The sequence below is a fragment of the Medicago truncatula genome, chromosome 4 (genome assembly GCF_003473485.1).
Source record: "Medicago truncatula cultivar Jemalong A17 chromosome 4, MtrunA17r5.0-ANR, whole genome shotgun sequence".
Taxonomy (NCBI): Eukaryota; Viridiplantae; Streptophyta; class Magnoliopsida; order Fabales; family Fabaceae; genus Medicago; species Medicago truncatula.
This window is the reverse complement of record NC_053045.1, coordinates 42756295-42781489: the sequence shown is the minus strand read 5'-3', so window position 1 is coordinate 42781489 and position 25195 is coordinate 42756295. Positions and strand designations below refer to the sequence as shown.

Genomic DNA, 25195 nt, shown 5'->3' with positions numbered 1-25195 from the left:
TTGGAATCAATAAAGGTTTTGTGGTGGAGGTGGTGTTTAGGTCGATTGGATGTGCCGTCTTGTTTGTTTTACGAATGGAGCTGGAATCCAAAGGATTTGTTTGATGCGGTGATGCGATTCCGGGATTGCTGGAGGTTTTTGACAGGTTTGGTTCGGTTAAGGTGTTGTTCGCAGTTCCGGTGCAGGCGTGCAGGAGCTCCTTTCTGCTGCTACTGTGTTGCAGCCTGTCGTTTTGGCGTTTTTCTTTTGGTTTTCATTTGCTGTTGTTTTTGTTTTGTGTGATTTGGTTCCTGTTGTTGGAATTGGAACTTAGGAGGTTTTTTATTGAGGTTAGGCTGTGGCAGTTTCTTGTCTTTGTTATTAGGTGCCTAAATGTACTCTTTTTCCTCCTTGCGGGCTTAGCGCTTCTTGTGCTAGCCGAGCTTAAAAATTTGCTGGTTAAAAAAAAAAAATGTGTGAGGTGTGCATCATCTCAATTTGTTTATCTTGCCATGTGTCATTGTGTTTTTTGCTTGGGTTGTGAGAGAGGAGTTTTCATCTTTCACTTTTTAACACAAGCTGTTTCTCAAGTCAATATAGCTTTCATGTTGTAGTTCCAGCAATTGTGCAGTAAGCACTACTACGTGAGAGAGTGGTGACAGGTGAGTAATAGTAGGTTGTAGGAGTGAAGATAAATCTATACAAAATCTTGAGAAATGATAAGCTTATCCTATCCATTCTTCCATTTCAGCTTGATTGTTTGAAACTGTGACTTGTTGAGATACTCGATGTTAATTAAGAAGTTCTTGGTAAAAAAAAGAAATTTTTATAGATTCTAGGCTTTTTAAGCTGAGGTACTTAACTTACCTTTGAGCACCTGTGGGGTAATAATGTAATTAAGTTTACAAGTGAAATATATTATAATTACTTATGTTTTCTTTTTTGGTTGTATAAGACATTATTCAATACTAGTGGAAAAAATAAAGTTGAGATATTGACATCTTTGTCCTCATAGAATAGAGACGTATTCATTCTGCCAATTCAATTGAGTTGGCCATTGAGACTTTTCATAGGCTAGCATCCTTGTTTTCTTTATGTCCTTTTTGTCCCATGGTCAGAATAGACGTTTCAAAGTTAAATTCTTGCTTCACCCTATTTTTTGAAACAAGAAGTCGGCTACAGTAGTAGTATAATATAGTTAAGTGATTAAGTCATTTTAGAAACATCAAGTAACTGCAAGGTTTATCATCTAGGGAGAAATGGAGGCAAGTCAAGGAACTCTTCCTCTCAATACCTGCCATGTCCAAAAGTTGTTGCTTATCATCAATAGGTTACACATGCTCCTTCATTCCATGGCTTTAGGCTTCTTGTTCTATTACAGAGTGTGCTTTCTTTTCCAAGACCAAGAAAACAGGGTAAGCCATTTGCTACCATGGCTCCTTGTTTTTACTTCAGAAATCATTCTCTCCTTCATTTGGTTCCTTGGACAAGCTTATCGTTGGCGACCTGTTTCACGTTTTGTCTTCCCAGAGAGATTGCCAGAGGATGACAAGCTTCCTGCCGTTGATGTGTTCATATGCACTGCAGATCCAATCAAGGAACCCACTTTAGAGGTGATGAACACTGTTTTATCATCCATGGCACTAGATTATCCTCAAGAGAAGATTCATGTGTATCTTTCAGATGATGGGTGTTCCCCCATGACTCTGTATGGTGTGAGGAAGGCTTGGGAGTTTGCAAGGTGGTGGCTTCCCTTCTGCAGAAGGTACAAAATAAAGAACAGGTGCCCGAAGGCCTACTTTTCTGCTTTGGAGAGTGATGATAATGATTTTGCCAGGAGTAGTTTTTACATGGAAGACAAGCAAAAGATTAAGGTTGAATATGATATGATTGTTTTTATTGAATTCCTATAGATTGCAGAACATACATATAGAAACATTGCTTTCTGATGAAACTTAAAAATTTGCAGAGAAAGTATGAGGCTTTTAAAGAAGAGATAGAGACATTCAGAAAAGCTGAGGCCTTTTCAAGAGATAGTATTACCGTTGGAGATCATTCATCAGTCATTGAGGTATAATAGCACTTCATTGTCAATATGTAAACACGTTTGAAGAATAACAAGTGTACCTGTCAGCAATAATTTGAGTTTCTAGTGTGCTCAACAAATTACAAATTTGCGACAACAAAAATTAGTCAATGCTCATCTGCAACTATATATGTGCTAAATTTCTGCCATGTGCACTATATACTAGACACATTTTATCTGAATTTTGCAGGTGATGCAAGAAGATATCATTGATGATGTGGATAATGTCAAAATGCCTCAACTTGTCTATGTTTCGAGAGAGAGAAAGTCTTCTAGTCCCCACCATTTCAAAGCTGGAGCCCTCAATGTTCTTGTACGGCCATCATTTTATCTTCCAAAGTATATATACAAAACTTGCTTTACAAGCACAGCAAATGTAATGATTTCATGTCTTGCATAATAATTTTTCAGCTTCGTGTATCTGCTGTGATGAGTAATTCTCCCTACATCCTAGATCTAGATTGTGACATGTTCTGCAACGATCCAACTTCAGCTCGATATGCAATGTGTTTTCACCTTGATCCAAAGATATCATCCTCCTTGTCTTTTGTTCAATTTCCTCAGAAATTTCACAACATTAGCAAGAAAGACATCTATGACAGTCAGCTGAGATCATTATTTACTGTAAGCTCATAAAAACTGATCCTTTAGATTAAATCTTTGCAGTATTAAACTAAATCTTTTGAACAACTTCAGCTCCAATGGCAAGGGATGGACGGGCTTAAGGGACCTGTATTGTCAGGTACAGGCTTTTATATGAAAAGGGTATCATTGTACGGAAATCAAGCGAATGAAGGTATTGACCCACAAGGTTTGCTTGTAAAACACTAGATCGATATATTTTAACAACATTGACAAATGAATATAGCCTTTATGTTATGAATTAACATACTTTACTGTTCTGAGTTTTAAATTTAGGATGGACTGACCTGCTGCAACTTCGAGAATATTTTGGTTCATCGAATGAATTCATCAAGTCACTTACTCAAAACTACACAAGTGTTTTTTTTCCGGGACGGAATACATTGCTCGAAGAACCTCACTTGTTGGCTTCTTGTAGATATGAAACTGGCACTAAATGGGGACAAGATGTAAGTAGACTTCTTCAAAACTCAGATATTATTACATCAAAATTTATACAGAAAAACTCAATGTATAATTTTGAACTGTTTCAGGTAGGTTTCTTATACGATAGTGTAGTAGAAGATTTCCTGACTGGATTTATCTTGCATTGTAACGGATGGAATTCGGTTTTCTGCGAACCATCTAGGCCACAGTTCCTTGGTACAGCTACGACAAATTTGAATGATGTACTAATTCAAGGCACTAGATGGTACTCTGGTTTGTTTGAAAATGGTATAAGTAAGTTTTGCCCCCTTATATATGGGTCTTTAAGGATGCCACTACTCCAGAGCCTGTGTTTTGCAGAACTCACATATTTCCCTCTTTATTGCTTGCCTCTTTGGTGTTTTGCTACCATCCCTCAGCTCTGCCTGCAACGTGGAATACCCTTGTACCCTAAGGTAACACATATATTGAGCTCAACTTCCTACCATGACACTTCAATGTCAGATTCTTACATATATTCGTGTCATACACTTACACACTCTTTCCTTTTACATTTTTTTGACAGGTTTCAGATACATTTTTCATTGTCTTTTTTTTCATCTTTCTATCATCTCTTTCAAAACATTTACTAGAAGTGTTCTTAACTGGAGGAACACTCCATAACTGGATCAATGAGCAGAGAATCTGGATGATGAAATCAACTACTTGCGATCTATATGGTTGTTTGGATGCTTTACTGAAGAAAGTTGGAATAAGACAAGCCAGTTTCTTGCCTACTGATAAAGCAGAGGATGATGAACAAACTCTGCTATACCAAAATGATAAATACGACTTTCGAGCATCAAACATTTTTATAGTTCCAATGCTTGCCCTCCTCACAGTCAACATATTTTGTCTGGTAGTTGGAGTGTATAGAGTGATATTGGTGGGTGATTGGGACAAAATGTTCATACAGGTTGCCCTTGCAAGTTTTATCATTACAGTCAACTACCCTATCATTGAAGGGCTGGTGATAAGGAAAGACAAGGGACGCATTTCACAGTCGGTAGCTATATATGTTATCTTGTTTACTATGATTTTTTTGACATTTTGTAAATTCTTATAGATCAAGAAATGCATAATAATATGATCTATATTTCTTGTGTTTTTAGAATACTACCCTCCTACATCATTAAAAAAAAATTCCAAGAGAAGGCTTGAGTAAAAAGCACAAACAGCCCCAATTTTATTTATTTCATGTGAGTATTGATTTGAGGTTGTCTATAGAAGACTTGTTCACCGTTATATTAGAGACCCTTCCTCGTCTCTTATAAGACAATTATGCAATTATTGAGTAATACTTGTGCACAAACCCAAATAAAAGTATTTGGGTGCACACACAACTAATTTTTTTTTAAAGAGAATAAAATTAAATGATGTCAATTGACGTGACTAAATTATTTTTGTTTAATTTTTTTTATTCTTCTCATGTAAATGTATCCAAATAATATTGATTTAGGGTTGTAGGATTTATCATGAATATGAACATGACACTTTTCTGAGGTGTAGGATTTTTTTACTGTTTGGGATAGTATATACTTCCATCAATATTTTAGCACATGATACACTAACTAAAAAAACTCCGTTAATTTTATAAAAATTATTATTTACTTTAGGAAGTTAGGTTATCCTTCATTAATCAAGGAAAAACAAATCATAACAGAAAGGGAAAAAAATTATGAATATAACCAGAAAAACAAAACTAATACAGTATGGAGTTTGTGGCAGTGCAGTACCTTAAAGGCGTGTTTAAGTATCAGTGATCTAGGAGAGGAGAGGGACGTCGGATATTCAGCTGTACGTGACAGTGATGCTTTTACAATACATACTTTTTTTTGGACAAATGTGATGGTTTAACATTTTAATTAGTTTTCACAAAGTACTATTAAGGGTACTCAGGCTCTGAAGGAACTTACTAACCATCTTATAGACTACCCAGCAGGTTCCTGTTTTTCCCACTTCAATGCAGGGAGGCTCTTAAAATAGGTAAAACAGATCATATAAATAGATGGTAAAAGACCAGTCTTAATTAATAATAATGTATCTCATCTAACATGGAAACAATGTTAATAGAGTTTTCATTAACACGCTAAATACTGCTATACATACAACTCAATCAATCAACCAATAAAATCATGCCATCAAAACTTTCTATGGCCTACAATATGATAATCATTGCTAGCAAACACAAGTAATCACAACCAATATGCAAAACCACACAGACAAAAGGGAAGTTAAATTCATGCCATATTTCTAGCCCGTATGTCAGTAACCATGGCATCAATGAGATCTAGACAGACCTAGACGGAGTGATAAAGAAGCAACAGGCAATACAAATCCTTTTCAAAACCCGTTATCACCTCTGAAGAATACATTTCTCATACAGAGCAACAAGATCTTTCTTCATGGGATTCTTCAACTGAAGCAACTGATCACCAAAGTTATGTTTTGTCAGTTCTCGCTTAAGCTTCGGGATGGTGAACTTTGTATGATCCTCTTCATTTGCTTGCTGACTAAGATTGTCCTCCGCACCCTCATAGATTGAACCACCATCTTCTGGCTGTGTGTACTTAGGACTGGTTGTACTCCTGGCTCTTTTAGCTCCCCTTAAAATTCTAGGGCTTGCATCCATGTCTTGTACAGAATCAGTGTCATTCTCTGCCCTCAATCGCTTACCATCGGAAGTTGTCTTTAGCTTACTGTCCAATGTTTCATTCATTCGAAACTTAGTCAGCTCTTGATGTAGAGAGTCAATTTTGGCCTGTGCAGACTGTAGCTGCAGAGAGAGAGTCTCAGCCCGGTTATTTGCCTGTGTATGTGCCTCACGCTCTGTTTCCAAAAGTTGTTCAAGAATCTGAGCATTATTTCTCCTGTGAGTTTTATCTTTATCCAGAAGTGCTTCTAAATCCTTCTCTCTTTGCTGCACCTTCTCCTCGAGCTTTGCAACTGTCAAACGTGCATCCTTCTCTGAATCCGTTGCTCTCTGCAATTCACCTTCCAGATTATCTTTCTCCCTTCCTAGAGTTTCAATTCTCCTCTCAGCCCTCTCAATCTGTGCCAGTCTTTCCATTGCCAGTCTCTGCATCTCACTCTTCTCCTTCTGAGCCATGCCTGCTTCAGCCCGTGCTCTATCAGCCACTTCAGTAGCCCTTGCAGCTTCTTTTTCAGCAGTTTTACACCTTTCTTGAACCTCTTCAAATCTTTTGAACTCAGATTGGTACTTCTGCTCAAGATGGTTCTTTTCCTGCTGATATACTATTGCTTCCCTCTCATATGACTGGGCCTTGGCATTTTCAGATTTCATTCTGTCAGTCAAATCTTTAATTTCATTCCTCAGTGACGATATTTCTGTATCATAACTCCTTATCTTGGACTCAGCAGCCTGCAAGTACAAGCCCAATATTAGCCCCGAAAAGACCGAAATAAACGCACGAAAAAAAGAGAATTTGTTACATGATGTGCATAAGTGAACAGAAATCTTCTTATTGAAAGCCCATTCACAATAGTTGTCACAACACTTCTAAGAAGCCAAAAAAAATTACCTTCAACTCTAATTTCAGAGTTGTTAAACACATCTCAGCATGCTCAATTTTGGCAGTTTTTTCTTTTATTTCTTCATCCTGCATAATTAGCAAACAAGTCAGAACCCAAGTTTGCAAGGAATTATGGGTATTTATATAATAGCAATACTAATTAAACAAATATGCGAAAGAAATGGGTGGGTATCAGGAGGGAGAGCTCACTTTTTCAGCCAAAGTTCCAGAGAACTCTTCTCTCAAGACATCTTCCCTCAACTGTGTCTGCTTGTTTGTGCGCTCCTGAACAATTGCTGCCTTCTCTAGAGCAGATTTTGCTTCTCTGACAGCAACATCATACTTTCGTTTCCACTCATCAGCCTCCTCTTGAGCAGACTGAGCTTGTTCCCTTGCTGCTGCCAACCTTGCTTCAGCTGCACTACTGCGGGACTTGAGGGCTGCTATTTCAGAACTAGTTTGACCTTCCTCAGCTTTCTGCCTTGATAAAACATGTTCATATTTTCTTTTCCAATCCATGGATTCCTGCTTAGAAGAATCCAATGTTTTCAATAAGCTAGAATATCTCTCGTCCAGTGAGCGACGATTAGCTTGCAATTCAGTAATACGGTTCATGTATTCATCAGTTAATTTCTTCTTATCGTTGATGGCATCCTCATAGCGCTTGATGTACTCAGACTTTTCACCTTCACTGGCTTCCAGCCGCTTGGTCAGTAAGGTCATTTTATCTTCATTCAACCGACGTTGTAAAGCAAGAGAACTTTTTTCTGATTCAACTTTATCTATTACCCTCTTGAAAAGGTCAAGCACAGGGCCTTCAAAACTATTGAAAGAAACATATTTTTTTAGGAAAAAGATGCAAAAAAGACCGGTTCCACTCCACTCAACCACAAAAAGAAACTTCACAGAAAAATATTTGAACAAACCTTTGCTGCAAGAAGACAGCAAGTTTTTTCCATTTTCCAGGACCTTGAATGGACTTTTCATATTCAGATAAAAGAGCATCAAGAACCTGCGTCGAAGATAAAATATCCAACCTGGTCGTCAATTCAACAAGGCCATCTTGATATTTTTTTTTTTTTTTTTTTTTGCAAAAAAGAGCTCATAAAAGATTTATTGAAAGAACATGCATGCTCTCTTGTTTTCCCCTTTCAGGTTTCAAACAAGATATTACAATACAACCAACAAAATGAAAGAATGAAGGAATGAAAAGAATGAAAGCATCACTTAAAAGCAACATATTACCTTTGCAACATTATCAACCCTAGCATCAGAAGCATTACAAGCAGCCCTCAGCCTCTTTTCCATAGAATGTATGGCATTTGAACACTGTATATCTGCCTCCATGAATGCATTCCTTTTGTAATCCTGTTATTCAATATTAAGTAATATATTAGCAAACATAGCATTTGCTGCATTGCCTCACTCCAAAAAAGTGGCACAAATATTTACACCATATTAAAAATAACGACCTGTTCTGGTTGTTAATACAAACAAACATAAATATAAACATAACACACACACACTGATTATCATTTGCAATTCTCCCTATATATACTATAACAGGGTGTAAGCACAAGAGCCAAGTTAGGTTTGTTAAAGCCAGAGATTCATCTTTTGCATCAATACATTTTTAAATGCACCACATGATGTTTGCCAGAATTAATAATAAAAAAAAGGTCAATCAAAACAAATCTGATGATATATATTGCACATATAAAAATGAGGATAGAATATCGCCATTCACATAACCTCCAAATATGCCAAAAGCAGAAGGACTATTAAACCATATCATTTTCAAATACTTATAGGTTATCATCGTTTATCTCAATTTTACCATTGTAATCTTAATTGAACAAAAATAGCAAATATTCATTAAATACATCACTTTTATGTCATTTCATATTTATAAGCTAGTTCAACCACAAATTTTACTAAACACTGCAAATTCAATCAGCTAGCTTATCCGCTATAAGTTAGCTTATCAGCTATTCACTATTTTTTACCAAACAAATTCAAGATGTCCCTGAGTGGTTTACATGTCTGTTCTAGAATAAATAAGCTAGCTGCTTCTCTCAACAGAACTAGAGGAGACATTTTCCGACAATTATGTGATAAACTTAAGATGTAACTATGTTGTGTTTGGATGAGTCATTTCGAAGACCTCAAAATACCAAGAAATATAATTAATGTATTTCAATTGGATTGTTGAAATTTATAAAATATCCCATATGCATAATTATTTGAGAAGTTGGATAAATACCCCGCCCCCCCCCCCCCCCCCCCGAGTGATCAGAGAAAAGTAACAACTTATCAGAAGTTTACTCCACCAATCATAGTGGCAAAACATCGGGTCAGATCCAAGCAAACTTGACAAAGTCACTCAGTTGGGACTCACTCATAATTCTAAATAGCACATACCTCGAAAGCCTTTTTGAGGAATTTCTGAAGCTGACCTTCATATTTCTTCCTAGCTGCACCAACTCCTACAGCACTAGCATTAAAAGCAGACATTGACTTTTGAACTGCTTGTTCGTGAGCTTCCATCAAAGCGACCTACAAACAGAGCAGTCAAAATTAAGGAAAGAAAAGGAATTATACAGTCAAAATTACTTCATGCAGATAGATTACTCACTTCCTCAGGTGGCTTGGAACGGTCAAAAGAAGCCATATAAACTTCAGTAGCGAAATCATAAGCTCTACGGCACTCTGCTTCTTCAACACTCTGCAAGCCAATAACAACAAAACCAATATTGAACAAAATAAAGCCGAGATTGTTGACTTATCATATTTTTCGTTCCAAACACTGGAAAACTATTTTTGAAAGGGCGTTGAAGTAAAGAGTGATTCAAAAGATCAATCAAGGATAAAGAACTTGCTCCAATTGCGGACTAAATATCCACATCAAGGAAACCAGTTGTCAATCGTGGATTGTGAAAATATCGGTTTGTTCAACTTAAGCTACACTACAGTGCTAGAGGCCACTTAGCCACAATTTGACAACGCTTCGTATCAAATAGTGTATCGTGGAACAGTAGTGATTTGTTCAAATTACGTTATGCTATAGCCGTTATTTAACAACATTGAAGGAAATTGTGGTAGTAAATGAATGTTGTCGTTCATGTGTCAACTATATCAAATACTATCAATAGTCAAAGCTTTATTGATCATTTTATTTCCTTGACAGGATAAATCTTAATGAAATGAGCAAGCCCAACCGTCAAAATATAACATACATTCGTCACTGATTCACTTTTAAGGAATTCTCAAATCTCAACATGTTTCAATCTCGCAGAAATAAAAGTTAAAAGTTGATTTAAAACTAACCTGCCAGGAGGAAGAAATAGTAGGCACGGCACCATGGTTGAGTGCATCAAGATAAGATTCGGTGATACCAATCAATACAGGACCTGTCATCATAGTTGCTCCAACTTGCTTTGGCCTTGTTCTTTCAAAAACGAACTTTATCAAAGCTTGAATATCTCTTCGAAATTCAGGCCTTAGTTTGTCCGACTGCATATTTAAGGCAAAATATCAAACATGAAAGAGAAAAAAATCTGCAAAAGAGTATGGTGTGTGGCTAATGAAAAGTTACTCACTGATATCTGGTCCAGCCGCTGTAGATCATTTTCATTGTTTAAAGGTCGTACAAGGGTGAAGCATTCCCTATCGGGGAATAGAGCACGAATGGATTCTCGAATCTACAAATTGAAATTGTCAGAAAGTTAGCAACTCCAGAGGGGGGAATAAGGGTTCACATAATCCAATTTTTCAATGTGCTGTAAAAGATTGTTACATCCATTTTCAAAAAAGTTTGGTATACGAGGAGAATGATTCAAAGTGGAAAAAAATACTTTGAAGTCGAAAAGTCTTTCAAAAGTATTCCAGATTCAATTGTCAATTTTACAGATTTTGGTGTGTGGTGTCGGTTTTGGTTTAGGAACAAATCAATTAAACTAGCAGGCAGAATGGATCCCAATTATGAATAGAAACTTATCCAATGGATTATTATTCGCATCCTTTACAAAATTATCCTAGGTTGTCTGTTAGATATGTTTGCCTGTGCCTATGCCATTCTAACTCCTTTGAGCTTTAATCTTAGATAATTTTTTAAAAAGGAAACTTGTATGGAGATGGTAGAATAGTCATGCAAAGATGGCCAAATATACTACTACTAGTAGTACAAGCCCAGCCCAGCCCAGCCAGATTAATAACTACTAACCTAACAACATTCCTATGTTCTGAAATAATGAGAATCCTAATATTTTAACATTTATTATATACCTCAATTACTTCCAGGAATGGCAAATTAGGAAGAGGAAATATACCTCATTTTTAGCAGCTACATCGTTTCTGTTCCCTTGAACAGACCGCAAAGCAAGTTCCAGATAGTCTCGTGGAGTTATTTTTCTGTTATCTTCAGTTAAGTCCAAATAGAAGTCCTGCCACCAAGATTATTCACAAATAGTGCATGAGACTAAACAGTCAGATCATGCTAAGAGAGAGACCATTAAACTACAATATTATGACTCTTCCATTTGTCTTCCAGTATTTGCAATGGTTCGCAACCTACCCGTAAGAGCCAAACAAAAATTGGGGAAAACTGTCCTATTTCAGACGCAGAAGTCTTTTCTCCAGAAGCTCTAACACGAATATGCTTTGCCATTTGAGTGACTAGAGAAAGACGGTCAAGAGCAGCCTCATCTATACCACCCATCTGAGCAAATGAAACATCGGATTGCAAATTCAGCAAAAAAATCCAGAAAAAAATGTACAACAAAAAGGAATAAATTTTCATGCTCAATAACAGACCCACAAACCGGTCATGGAATATCAAAACAAAAAATAACACAAGTAATTTTTCCTAAGAAAATATAGGTCTTGATAGGATGTGCCAACCTGGTTGTAAATGAACATGCTAGATAAAAGAACAGCCAGTGAGAATATTTGGGTGCTGTATGTTCCCTGAGTAGTAAAAATAAAATGAAGAGTAAGACAACATAGCAATTATTAGAAACATACTACATACATTTACTCAAAATAATAAGCATATGTAAACACTTCGAAAACTGAAAAATGCTAACCGTTTGATCATAAGCATCTATTCCTTCACTGTCTAATAACAGAAGATTGTACTCCGTTCCATCAAGTGCGGTCCTCTTCAAAGGTGCACTCCACATCCAAAGCCCTTTAGTACAAGGTCGATGTGTAGATGCTACTTTAAATCCACCACTGCTTCCTAAGAGCTGCAGTACAAAAAACACAAGCCACAAATCTATAATAATGACGACAACAACAAAAAGCAGCAATCTAACTTATTTAATTAATGTGTTTCAGTACAACAATAACAACTAAATAATTATCCCGCTAAGTGGGGTCGGCTACATGGATCAGTCGCCATAATGTTCTATCATATATATCCATATCCCCATACAGCTCGTTAATCGCTAGAACTTTTTTAATAGTTACTCTGATAGTTTTTCTAGTTCTTCTGCCTATAGTAATTTGCTGCAGAAATTATGCAAGTGGAAAAGTTGAATTTTACTCTTGGATGTATTAAAAAACAACTCATTACTCTTGGATGTATTAAAAAAACAACACGTTATATTGCAGAATATTCTCATTAAAGTATACAATTCCAACTTATGCCGGAAATTAGCCACTGAACTTCGCAGTTAAATTTTCAATGAGGTTCATAAGGAAACAATAATCCACAAACTAACTTTTTTAAATGAACAAACAAATGAACTCAAAATCAAAAAACCACATACTCGTTGTGGTCAAACATAGTCAAACACAGTCCCAAAACAATCCAACAACTAGATTTTAATTAGTTTAACTTGCAATCAAATTTTAACTAAAAAAAAAAACTAAGGGTGTATGTTAGGTTTTGTTGATAATTTGTGTTTCTCCGGAACAAACGCCCCCTAAAAGACTAAAAAATATTATATGCTCCCAAAAAAATTATCAACAAATAAAAAACACTTCACAAAAAATTCATACTTTACCATAAACCCGACAAAAATCCACAATGATCACACTGAGTACGTCAAACCAAAACCCTAATTACCACTAAATACACCAGAATCCAGACCAAAACCTTAAACTTCAAAACCGATGAACAAGCATACAAGTTTAAAACCAAAGAGCAACTTCCTCATTGCGTTCAAACATAGTCAACAACTCCATTCGAAGCAGTTAAATTTGAAATCGAAATTTCACTCACAAGACTAAAAAAATTATAATTTTCTCTCAAAATTAATCAAAATCTAACACACATTACTCGCAAAAAGTGATAATTTACCATAATCCCAACCAAAAACCCTAAATACGAAGAAAGACACCAAAACCCTAAATTTCAAAACCGATGAAAATCTACTAGAATTCGAAAAATCACCTGGTTCAGGATATAGCTTTTTCCCTGGCGAGCACGACCGCAAACGGAGACGACACCGATAGGTTCCTTGACGAGTTGAAGAATAGCGACGGCTTCCGGATCCATACGGAACTTTCCCTTTTCATCGCAGTAGACAAGGCGAATAGCTCTCGGTGGTCCGGTGAACTGAGAAGATGAAGATGATGGCCTCGCCGGCGCCGGAGATTGTGGTGACGCATCGGCGGGGTTTTCCTTGTTTCGGTTAAACAAATTGAACATTTTTCTTTCTTTTTTGTTTCGTACTTTTGCTTCTTTTTCTCTTTGGGGTTTCTGTTTTATAAGAGTTTATTTTTTATTTTATTTTTTTCTTTTGAGAGTTGAGACGGTTTAAAGTTGAAGAGGGAAAATAAAAAGGGCTGTCTGTGGGTAGTGACGTGTGAGAGAAAGAGAGAAGCTGCGTTAGCGTTGGTATAAAGCAAACAAACGTTTTAATTTCACCATGTTTGAATTTTGCACATGGATTTTTAACCTTCGCATTGTGAATCACTAGTGTAACGCTCCGTGCCAAGTACGAGATACATTTTAGGTTTAATTATATTTTTGGTCTTATTATTTTGATCAACTCACGAAAATTATTCTATCTTTTTTAATTCGAACAAAATCGTCCTTAAACTATATGTTTTTGGCAGTTTTAGTCCTATCTCCCTATTTCCAACTCCATAAACGCATAGAAATGACAGTTTTAGTCCAACCACATATGCTCAACCATGAAATAAACAAAGAATAAAACATGTGGGTACAAGGAATCTACTTTATTCAGCACACTAATCAAATTTTTGAGACATGTTACATACCTGAAACATGTCTTAAAAATTAGGGTTTTTCTTGGTTTGTGTGCTGAACAAAGTAGATTCCTTATACCCACATGATTTATTCCTTGTACCCACATGATTTATTCCTTGTCTATTTCATGGTTGAGCATAGGTGGTTGGACTAAAACTGTCATTTATGTGCGTTTCTGGAGTTGGAAATATGGAGATAGGACTAAAACTGCAAAAAAACATATACTTTAGGGACGATTTTGTTCGATTTAAAAGAGGTATGACCAATTTCGTGAGTTGATCAAAATGCAAGGACCAAAAGTGTAATTAAGCCTACATTTTATTTAAAAAAAATTAACAGAGTTTACACATAAATAAGTTTTTTAGATATTATTTGACTTTTTTAGTTTGATTTCATTCAGAATTTTGATATTATGTAGTATTTTATCTTCATATTTAAAATTGAGATAGAGTTGGCAGGGACATGCCAACTCTGCTTAAAATAGTGAGAAAAAGTACAACTATGCTTAAAATATAAAAATACTATAAATAATTAGTATATTCTTAAAAATATATATAATTAATAAGAGGTATGATTACCTTTGTTATAATCTACCATTATGGCTCTGCCCTCTCTTTAGAAATCTTCTGCCACCTCGCCCCCTTTTTTTTCGAAACCTTCATCACTTACGATGTACCAACATGCAACGATGGTGCGATCAGTGGCGTCGTCCCCCTGCACCACCCTTGTTTCGGTGTTCGCACAACAATTCGTGTCGTTGGTTTCCGATTCAACCCGTACCGCATCTGCTACGCGTGGTGGTTGCTTAGTTGTTGGTATTCGTAAATTGTTGGTTGTCACCGGCGATCTTGTTTGGTTCTGTGTGTTGGCTTCTCAATGGCAGAACCCCGCGTTGGTTTGGTTGAAACCCAAAAGGTCCGTTCTTTATCCTCTATTTTGCCATCGTTTTAGACCTTTTCGCCGCCGTGTGGATTGGTTATGGTGGGTCATTCGAATCCGTCGTCTCCTCCCTTTTTTTGGAGGTGGTTGCGGTTCTATGTTGGGCCAGAAATGACTGTTAATTTGATGTTGATCATAGCAGTAAACAGTTAGTGCGTGTGAATTTGTTAATTACCGTGTTGGCGGTTGAATCTGCTCCCCACTCTCAAGAATGTGTATGTGTTTCGTATCCCATTAATCCTTGATTGACATGAGACTGCGTGGACTTGAAAGAGCTGTTAATGCTTATTGTCGTTGTTGCAGGGAGTTGATAGCACATGATTCGATTTTGTGTTGAAGATCGATCAATTCGCCAAATTATAGATCCGATTTGCCCTCACAAACGTCTATCGTTAATGGTATTCGTTTGTTAGAATTAATTAGGGTTGAATCCACTTTGTTGATCTTTTTTTGATGTATTACCCGTTAGGGTGGATCCACTTGGATTGACTGGATCATATTTTTTGTCCTCCCAGGTTTTATATAATTTTTTCCTTTTTTTAATAATATATATGAGCAACTAGCAATCGATTAAAGTAGGGTACCAACATAATTGAGATTATTGTTTTTGCTCTTGTCTTGTAAAAATATAATAAAAAACCTACCACTTTGAATAAAGCTATTATTTTTTTTATTTAATCAATCTCTCGGATTTCAATTATAAAAAAAATATCTAAGTTCAAAAATTTACTTATATGCAATTAGTTTTCTCGAATGTTTCTAAAAAAATATAAAATTATGAAAAGTACCATCTATTGGAACTTGTTTCATGAGAATAAAAAAATATTAAAAATAAAACTTACATGAATTAAAATGTATATTAGGATAAATAACATTAAATAGAGTCAAAGTAAGTTATAAATTTTTTTTAATTTAAGATAATAAAATGTAGTTGTTTATTTGTTATATCTAAGATTGGAGAGAGTCCCTAACAAAATATTGGAGAGAGTATTTATCTCGGAAGCAAATTATCTCTAGTGAGAAAAATTTGAGAAAACAATTTTATTTAATATCCTCTCTTCATTTTTTTTTAATTAGAGATCAAGGGTCACAAATTAAAACAATCTAACCTAATTTCGTTATGTTTTAGTGTAGTTATGATTTCTAATTCATCGTTTCCCCTTTTTTTTCAAAGCAAACACTTCCTCCTTCTTAATGTTCCTAACCGAAATCCACAAACTAAAACCTCCATTAAACATGGGGAAGAAAAAGGTAGGAGATCTATGTCAACCCACTCAATTTCATGCAAGTTCTTCAATTCCAATGGTGATCCTAATAGTAAGATTAAAAAATTCTTCTGGTATGCTAATGTGAGATAGATCAGGCAACTAAAAATAAAGGTAGTTGTTTTACCATTTATTAGAAAATGTATTTACTAAAAGGATTGTGGAAAAAAAATCTCCTTCATCAAAATAAGCATACATTTTCTTTAGTTCTTTTTGTCTCCATAATTTAACGGTTGAATTTGATCTTAGTTGATTGAAAAGAATTTTGTAACATCATTTTCCAATCTCTAAAGAAACAAATAAAATGGTTCAAGTAAATGAATAAATATGTACGTTTTAATGGTATTAAATAATCAAGTTGATAGTTATAAATACTTACCTAGGAAAAACTTAACTTTTGCAACAAAATTGTCAGATTCGCCTTTTTAAATTTACCAGAACATAGAAAAAAGAGTATGTTCAAACTGATATCTCTTAAAAATTAATTGACAAATAATTAAAATAATAATTAAATATCATAATGTATTATATATTAAAAATGAAAACAAATCGATTTCACCAATTCGAATTCAATTCAATGTTCTTCTAATGTATCTTTGTATTCTTCTTCAATATCCACCACTATTGGTTTAATTTCTTTCATTCTTCAAGGCTTACTTAAGTAAAAATTATTTTATTGAATCCTTATTATTTTTAGTGTGGAGAGAGTGCGGAAGCTAGTAAAGTCAATTGATTTAAGTGAGATAAGGTGTGTCTTGGTCGATATAGTTGTTGCTTGAGGGTTCATATAATGCAGAATTTTAACTTATCTTTGTTACGTGAATAGTTTTGGAGGCTGATATGGATCAATGAATTTGCATTTTACAGTTTTAGCTTCTTAGAATAGGTTGGGTGAGTTCATGTGAAGACTGGGGACAATTAGGCGTAAGTGTGGTAAAATTACTTCCATGATGTTAAAATAGGGGCGGAGATGAGGTTTAGAAATTGGTTTGATGACAACTTGATGATAGTGGAGAGTAATGAGAAAAATACTCCTTTTTTTTTTGCAATGATTCGTGATTGTAGAGTGGTCCTTTGTGTGATATATTTAGAAGAACTTTTGAGTTATATCAAAATAACTCTATGCCATTTAAGGAGATACGTAGGTTAGGGTTGGATGGGGTGGAGACGATGTCATATAATTTTTCTTGGAATGAGGTGCAGGGGATATATTGCTGTTATTTGTTGGACAACATTATTTTTAAGGCTAGCGTTTTTTATAAGTTTCTTTAAAGTTGATCATGGTGAAAGGTACCCTGACAAAGGGGTATATCATCTAGCTCCAAGTGGAGCATGATGAACCTATGGCTCTAAAAAATCTCATTAGGAACAAAGTAGCTCCTCTAAATGTCTCTCTCTTTTCGTGGATGCTCTTGAATATCTGAATTCTAATAAATTGCAACTTAGCTTGATAAAGTATTTAAAATATGGACTTATTTTAATGTTCTGGCATATGTGAAAAAGATGAGATTTATCTTTTTTATTTTTAGTGTGAATTCTTTGGAAGCATATGACATAATATTCTAAAGTGGTTGGAATTATTGTGTTCTTCCAATTAATTATTGTGAGTGTACTCTTCATTTCAGTGGTTCTCAATTGTTCCAAAAAAAGTTCGTTTTAGTTTTCAGTTGATTTTGCTAACTTGCATTTGGATTATTTGGAAAGACTAAAATTCTTACATTTTTGTCACAAGAACCAGTTTATGGTGTTGTTAGATAAATTATATTTCCCGTTTACTGGATACAAAATGCTAAGCAATCGTGTATGTACTTTGAGTTGAAATGTTGGTGGAATAATCTTTCTACTTGTCTTGGTTATTCTACCTCATGATTTGGTTCTTTTGTATCTATGCATCCTGAACTTTGTATTTTTCTTTATTGGGCACATCTTGTGCTTGAAGGGTTTTTAATATAATTGATTTGAGGTCTTCATACAAACAAAATTCACCCCAGTCAAGACACTAACTACATCAATATATAATTTATTTCATGTTGTTAGAAAGGGATGGGGGTTTGAAATTAGTTTGATGATAAAAATATGATTCAAATTACATTTCATGTCGTAAGAATCATTCAAATTACATTTCAACGTTCTTTGTATAAACGCACCTATTCGATCGCCCTAGATAACAAAGATTAAAATACTATACTTTAAACAAAAAAAACAAAATGGTATGAAAAAAGTACCTTTCGATCCATTAGAACCAACTCCATAGAAAATGGTAGTTTTTTATTTTTGTATTCTTGAACAAACCAAGCACGAAAAACCCTCACAACCAATGTCCACGATTATTTTCTTGACGAAACATTAGAGATGAAGTCGTGTTTCGTAGACGTGTTTCTTTGCAATAGAAAAAATTAAAGAAATTACTTAGAATATAGATATTAGAGAACCAGAGAACAGAAAAAGAAGAACTATATTTTATGATTGTTGTGTACTCGTACCCAAAAGCGCTACTATTTATACAGAAAAATAGTACCATAACGGTTAATATCTATTAATAATTAATTTGAACGTTTTAAAATTAATATTATCAACGTATTTAATATTATAAAATGTGCATTAAACGATTAGATTATATTTCATGTAACCTACAAAAATTAACTTCATAACATTTAAAATTCAATAATATCCTATTAATATTAAGTAATAAATTTTGTAACGAATAAAAATTAATTATATAACCTTAAAAACTAATGACTAAAATTAAATTTTTAATTAATAGGTTACTGTCATAGTGTAACGGACCAAAATTCAAAATATAATTAATTCAAGTTATTTATTATAATTTTGTAACCTACCAAATTTTTAATGTACTATATAAATGTTAATCGAATAATAATTATATTAATAATCATTTGATTGTAACGTACAAATTTTTAATGTAACATATAAATTTTAATCGAAACAATTATTATATTAATAATGATTTGATTGTAAACAACAGTGTATTTTATGTACAATTTAATGATTAATAAAAAACGGTTTTTAATAATAATTATAATTATTAAGCTTGTATTAAAATTAGGAGAAATTTTTGGAACAAATGCCAAGTAGGATTATGATGATGTGGACATCTTTAGAGGAGAGGATTTTGGAATAGGCTATTTCTAAAAACTCTAAATATAAAGATAAGAACAAAATTATATGACGAAAAGACGGACATTCACGTGCTCGTTTTTTCACTTTTTTATTATGTTAATGTGTGTAAATTATGAACAATATTTCATATGAAATTTTTATTTTAATTGAAATTATAAGTTCAGACATTTGTTATGTTTGTTGCTTTCAAGTTATAAAAAATCAAACTAACAATGATTAATCTATTTCAACGACACTGACAATAATACAATATATATCAGATCATAAAGGATATGTTATTGTGGAAAAAACCTTAAGCCATTGGTTGATCATAAAGGATATGTTAACATAGGATAGTTGTACACCTTTAATAATTGTTTTAAACACCAATGTAGATCCTTCGTAGCACAAGTGTATGGAAGAGTATATGTTGAAAACTGATTACCTCATGCATAGTCTCCGACTCTATAATGTTACCTCTTAAAACTCACCTAGCAAAAAAGCTAGGGTACCAAAAAAGAAATGAGTATTGAGACGCTCGAGGCCAGCGAGGGCAGAGATAGATCGCATGTGAACATGATAAATAATGAACGGCTCATGGCATGCTTCTAGATAGGGTACACATGAACGAAATAAATCATATCAACATAAAAGGGATCCTAAGGTCGTGTAGGTATGAGACTATATAGTTGAAGGAGGGCTTATAAGATCTATTTAGCACTCTTCCATACCATAAAAACTTCATAGTGCATGATTGATTTGGAACAATTTTGGGATGGTGAAGTTATATAGAAAACATGTGAGTGAAGACAAAACTGGCTGAAAAAACTCATGTTGGTTTGTGAAATCAGCCGACAATCGTGAAAGGAGTCTAGGGCAATACATTATGGGAGCCTTTTTTCCCTTTACTCTTTCAAAATGTTAAACCAAACGATATGTTAAGATAAATAAAAAGCCATGCTCTGCAAACTAACTTACTTTGTTCCGTCCATGACCAGAAGGAGGGACTGGCATGCATGATATTGAGGTGCATCATATAGGTCCATAAACCGTTCATACAAGATTAAAACATGAACTTCAATGTAGTCATAGTCAATTTGCCTTAAGTTAAATGTCTAAATTGGGCAATTAGTTACAATATTTTTTTGTTCTTAATATCCTAAGTTATTACAACAAAGAATACAAGTACAACAAACAACAACAGACGTTCTCTTCTACTGCCTCAAGCCAACATCAGCCTTAGCATGCATTATGAATCAATACTGCAGCACACCCTGCAGACAATATTAAGTTATATTACAATCCCCCCAAATAAAAAGAATTAGTCAACTACTTGAAATCAGGTGCCACAGCAGCACCATTACACATATCACAACCATTTCAAAAAAATTCCCTAGTTTAGACCATATCGAAAATCAAAGATGTTTAATAACCTCGTATATCAACAATTCCAGTTTCGAAAACTTACAGATTCCATTTAAAGAAAAGTACGCTAGAATACTCTATCAATAATCATGTCTCTCACAGGATGAATATTGCTTACTTTGGTACAGTAACTTTCAACCGCCTTGCTCCGAAGTGAATGCCTTGGATTGAAATCATCTTCAATATGTCTTGTGAAGGAGGGAGGTCCAGGATTTATCTGGCAAGTGACTGCAGAGGGTTCAGCATCTTTATTTGCAATGGGAGCACCCTCGGTTAATGAAAAACCAAACACTCTGCAGCTATTTTTACATGTGGAAACCAACTCTTGACCGCTTCTCTGTAGTGTAACCAAATCGCGTGAATGTGTACCAAATGAATTTGTGTCTTCATGAGCTAGCCCGCGGAAAATAGGCTTATTAGTTGGTGTCGACGCAAATGTACCATCTTTCATTTCAGAAGCATAGTACGAACCTCTTTGAAGGACGTTATCCTCCATCACCGGATTGATTTTGCTATTATAATCCATGTTTGACGCTTGCTGGTACATCAACACTGATGGATGAAAATGTGAGTTGTTACTCGTCTGGGAAGACCATCCATTTGTGGATCTTGGCACCTGGTGGTGACCATCAAAGAGTCCAAAGCGACCATTTCTACACGCCTCGTCGACAGAAAAGGCTTGTCCATATGGTTGGCTAGGAAGTATTTCTTGACCTTGCAAGACCTTCTGGAATCGGAAAGATTCACCAAAGCCATTGCAGGAAACATCAGAATTCATTTGTGGGATTCTGATGTTGTTTCCTGTTGAAGCGATCCCGGGATAGGTTGAACCGGGATAGCACCTCCGTAATTCAGATAACTGGTGGTGACTATGAGCATTGATACTATTGAAAGTAGTATCAACGCCTAAAATTTCTTGACCTTGCAAGACCTTTTGGAACCGCAGTGATTCCCCAAAGTCTGATGTCCCAATTCTACCTGTTAGAGGAATGGAGCAATTCATCAATGACGTTTCATTGCATGAGGTAGAAAATTCAAAAGTAAACCAAAAAAATAAATAAATTGAGACATACTGGGAACCGGAAACTCTAGCTTTGATGAAGGCAATCCAGTCTTGGTCCTCTTCAAACTAGTTGCCATCAAGCTATTGGTGGTGGATGATGAGCCTGAGGGCTCAATCTCCCATGGTGAAACCCTGTTGAGCCTTGAAGCTTCCATGTCATCCCACCTTACCTAAAATAATGAGAAATGCCATTTGATTGCAATCAGTCAAGTTACTCAAAATATGACATCACAAACAATTAGTAATGAGGTTAATAGGAAGCAATCATAGTTTCCATGAACAGAAAATGCAATCAATCTTCAAACATGCACACGAATGACCTTTAATAGATTAATTAGTAGAAATACGCTTGCCGGGCGTACTTCTTAAGCTACTTCACATCTACCAAAAACTTGAGTTACTTCAAGAACGTAAAGTATAGACAATCTCAGCCAAAACAATATGAAGTGAAATATGGTATTGGTTTGAAAATTCAAATTTTTCCTACGGTTTTGAAAGTGTGCCACTAACATGTGTAGTTAGATGGAAGACAAAGATATTTTGCTATAACACAAGCACCAAAGTGCAGGCTATATAATAAAATGACGGTAAAATCATACTAACAAACCGTCTACAAAATTTTATTAAAAAGAGAATATCAGGCTTCAACCCCATATGACAGGAGGACATGAGGATGGGGAGCCACAACATTGACAAAGAAAATGCAAACTTAAATATGACAAATCCACACTAGTTTCCTTAACTGCGGTCGGAACAAGCCATCTCCTAACACCCAATATCAAGTATATAAATGATAATCCTAATAAACAAAGTTAGAAAGGTCCCAGCAAAATACCACTAGGCATTTCCATTTTGATCCAGGCCATCTAACAGGATCCACATCAGTAATTCTAATAATCAATCCTGTGAATCTGCATAATAAAAGGAACATGATTAAGATTCTCTTAAATAAGGTTATCTAAATACAAAAAACTGAATCACGAACAAACCTTCGCTCTGCAGCATCTTCAGATTCAAAACGCATCCTGAACCTCATTCCAACTGAGTAAGAATAATCAAGGCTCTTTAAGAATTTGTGGATAGGTATGATGAACTCAGATGAACCAATCCTACAAAGAAATAGTAAAAGCATTGAAAATATTACACTCTAGAAATTGTAGATAGAAATGAACGATTTCCCTTTCACAAACTACTAAAGAACGTATAAGAGAATAGCCATAAAAATACCTCGGATTGTAGTGTATGCTAAAGGCACATCTAGTAGATAAAGCATTAACTATGTCCCTAAGGCTACCAAGATTCAATTGCTGGCCGGAGATAGATGAAAAATTGCTGCAACTTTTTAATTGAGCTGCCCTGCGGATTCCCAATCTCAATTCGCCATCCTCTCCCCTGCCAATTGTTGTGAAATATAAAACGTCGGATGAGTCCTTGACACTCTATCTAAATATTTTGATAGAATGTAGGTCATCTTACCGGAGGAACAGAACTGCATCTCCAGATACAAGTTTCTTCTTGTTAACAAATGCACTCCATCCAGTCGTAAGCAAATGCCTTCGTGGCTGCCCTGTGTTTATTAGAAACCGAAAACACAAACCCAACAATCAATTGGTATTCTACCTGAAATGTTCCTGTCCTTATAAAAATGAGAAACAAGTGAAAAACCTCTATATATATGTCGAAACTTCCATTCCTGGCCGTGCAGATCCTTTGCCACAAGCTCTTGAGAAGGTCTTTGTTGAGAATAATCCTAAAGAGGAAGTGGACTTATTTTCAAAATGCATTGGAATAACTATTTAGCACAATTTCAGAAATTGGAAACAAGTTTCGATGAAAGAAAACTTTCAAAATTGAACAAGGGTGTGTCATTTCAAAGTAGCACACTCAAGGTAAGTACCAGGGGAGGAAAGCAATCTTCGGCTGCTCGACGAGGTACAGAGAATCCACCATGAGTGCTAGTATCAGAAGCAGTAAGAGTCTTGCAGAACATGTGAGGTGTTGTTGACTTCATAACAGCATCAGTATCCTCTCCTTCACCATCACCATCACCATCACCATCAATTACCCCTTCCCTCAACTTTTGTTGCACTTGCTATAAAAAGTGTCCAAGTTCATTCAAAAATCAGTTCATAAAGTCACTTCATTTAATACTAATGTAGCACTCTAGTGTTCAAAAGGACTAGTTAATCAACAAAGACAGAGAACAAGCCTATAGCTACTTAGTACTATGACTCATTTGGTAATATGACACTTAGCATAGTTCAATCAAGCAATTTCATTATAATCATCTCAAATGGTCAACTTAGACCCCTAAGACTTAGACACTGAATAATATTTCTGAAGATTAATCAAGATTTCTTTCCATTTTCAGCACTCTCTCCAAAACAGAACTAAACCAAAATGAAACAAAAAACCTTACCTCACTTTCAGGAACCAACAACACCTGACAATACACCTCATCGTTCCCTTCCTCAGCCTGCACAAACACACATTCTATGTCAAAAAATACCAAGCAACAACAGAACCAAACTATAACAACTTTCACAAGTTTCAGTCAAAAAACAAAAAGAGAATATGAGATAAAACACAGAGATAATAAAAGGGTTATTCACAAAATTTGTCAATAAAACAACAACAACCTATGCCAAACTTGACACTAACTAACACAGATAATTTTCCAATCAATTTCCTTACTAAGCAAACAAAACCCATATGTAAAAACCCAAAAAGAAACCAAATTTCAGAAGAAAAGGTAAAAAAAAAAAAAAAAAAAAAACCATGAAAATAGAATATTGAACTATGAGCCGACCAATAAAAGACAACATTCGATTTGTACGATGAAAAGAAGGGAATAACAAAAACTCACATGAAGCTTGACATCAACAACACGACAGAACACATGAGAAGGAATATTATCCGAAAAAGATAACGGAAAATCATGAAGATGTTCCAAGTGTCCTTGAGGGAAGTAAACAACAACACTTCCTTTCTTTGGCAAAGAGATCATAGGACCAGCACAAGCATGCCATAGCTCCAAACACACAGAAGAACCAGCACCAACACTACCTATGCTTGTACTTGAAGATGAACCAGAAGATGGTGTTTCATCTTCCTCAGTAGTGTTGAGATCAATCAAACCCATCATAGTGAAGAGAATATTTTGATGAAGAGAGAAAAATGAAAGTATTGTTTATTGTTGTAGTGGTTTCATAATAATAATAATGATGGTTACTACAAGTAGAAGTGCATTTTATTTGTTTTGCAGAGAGCGTGAAGAACTTTGGCATTGGCAAAAGAACCTGACCCAATACACCAAAAAGAAAGAGACTCTCTTTCTCTTTCTCTTCCCACTCACTCCTTTCACTCTCTGCCAAATTTTCCTTTTGTTTCTTTTTTGGGTTCTTTCCTTTTACTTTCTTTTTCTCTCTCACTGAATGGGCTTTTGGGTAGGCATCAAAT

General features: G+C 35.1%; 3 protein-coding genes across 6 annotated transcripts; 1 reads left to right on the top strand and 2 right to left on the bottom strand.

The window, feature by feature from the left end:
* Window positions 1-1093: 1093 nt before the first annotated feature.
* On the top strand, window positions 1094-4365 carry LOC25493076 (cellulose synthase-like protein G2). 3 transcript variants are annotated; one of them, XM_039833261.1, is made up of 8 exons: window positions 1094-1853; window positions 1949-2050; window positions 2256-2378; window positions 2477-2689; window positions 2762-2807; window positions 2984-3156; window positions 3241-3588; window positions 3699-4365. In XM_039833261.1, exons 1-8 carry the CDS (start codon window positions 1239-1241, stop codon window positions 4236-4238), a joined length of 2160 nt encoding a protein of 719 aa, XP_039689195.1. In that variant the 5' UTR covers window positions 1094-1238; the 3' UTR covers window positions 4239-4365. The 3 variants fall into 3 exon arrangements, with proteins under 3 accessions (XP_039689195.1, XP_024638059.1, XP_013456937.1); XM_024782291.2 differs by having other exon boundaries at window positions 2762-2876; XM_013601483.3 differs by having other exon boundaries at window positions 1096-1853; window positions 2762-2861.
* Window positions 4366-5173: 808 nt separating this feature from the next.
* Window positions 5174-13360, bottom strand: LOC25493075 (guanylate-binding protein 1). The gene is made up of 14 exons (XM_013601482.3): window positions 13103-13360; window positions 11790-11951; window positions 11605-11670; window positions 11279-11422; window positions 11034-11147; window positions 10305-10406; window positions 10033-10218; window positions 9341-9430; window positions 9127-9261; window positions 7951-8073; window positions 7632-7717; window positions 6916-7528; window positions 6715-6792; window positions 5174-6554 (listed from the first exon to the last, which is right to left on the bottom strand). The coding sequence occupies exons 1-14, from the start codon at window positions 13358-13360 to the stop codon at window positions 5529-5531; spliced, it is 3183 nt and encodes a 1060-aa protein (XP_013456936.2). The 3' UTR covers window positions 5174-5528.
* A 6925-nt stretch (window positions 13361-20285) lies between these two features.
* LOC25493074 (auxin response factor 3) lies at window positions 20286-25195 on the bottom strand. 2 transcript variants are annotated; one of them, XM_013601480.2, is made up of 11 exons: window positions 24603-24881; window positions 24156-24212; window positions 23634-23828; window positions 23402-23486; window positions 23213-23303; window positions 22964-23128; window positions 22726-22845; window positions 22572-22647; window positions 21747-21906; window positions 20792-21651; window positions 20286-20522 (listed from the first exon to the last, which is right to left on the bottom strand). In XM_013601480.2, the coding sequence occupies exons 1-11, from the start codon at window positions 24879-24881 to the stop codon at window positions 20505-20507; spliced, it is 2106 nt and encodes a 701-aa protein (XP_013456934.1). In that variant the 3' UTR covers window positions 20286-20504. The 2 variants fall into 2 exon arrangements, with proteins under 2 accessions (XP_013456934.1, XP_013456935.1); XM_013601481.3 differs by lacking the exon at window positions 20286-20522 and having other exon boundaries at window positions 20646-21651; window positions 24603-25195.

Bases quoted from the DNA above. Each gene is read 5' to 3' on its own strand.
- LOC25493076 (XM_024782291.2), top strand. From the start codon at position 1,239: ATGGAGGCAAGTCAAGGAACTCTTCCTCTCAATACCTGCCATGTCCAA. The intron at 1,854-1,948 runs GTTGAATATGAT...AAAAATTTGCAG, and splicing joins AAGACAAGCAAAAGATTAAG to AGAAAGTATGAGGCTTTTAA. The intron at 2,051-2,255 runs GTATAATAGCAC...TGAATTTTGCAG, and splicing joins ATCATTCATCAGTCATTGAG to GTGATGCAAGAAGATATCAT.
- LOC25493075 (XM_013601482.3), bottom strand. From the start codon at position 13,360: ATGTTCAATTTGTTTAACCGAAACAAGGAAAACCCCGCCGATGCGTCA. The intron at 7,529-7,631 runs GTTTGTTCAAAT...TTCTTTCAATAG, and splicing joins GCTGTCTTCTTGCAGCAAAG to TTTTGAAGGCCCTGTGCTTG. The intron at 6,793-6,915 runs GTGAGCTCTCCC...CTAATTATGCAG, and splicing joins CTGGAACTTTGGCTGAAAAA to GATGAAGAAATAAAAGAAAA.
- LOC25493074 (XM_013601481.3), bottom strand. From the start codon at position 24,881: ATGATGGGTTTGATTGATCTCAACACTACTGAGGAAGATGAAACACCA. The intron at 24,213-24,602 runs GTGAGTTTTTGT...GTGTTTGTGCAG, and splicing joins TTGTTGATGTCAAGCTTCAT to GCTGAGGAAGGGAACGATGA. The intron at 21,652-21,746 runs GTATGTCTCAAT...TTCCTCTAACAG, and splicing joins GCTAGAGTTTCCGGTTCCCA to GTAGAATTGGGACATCAGAC.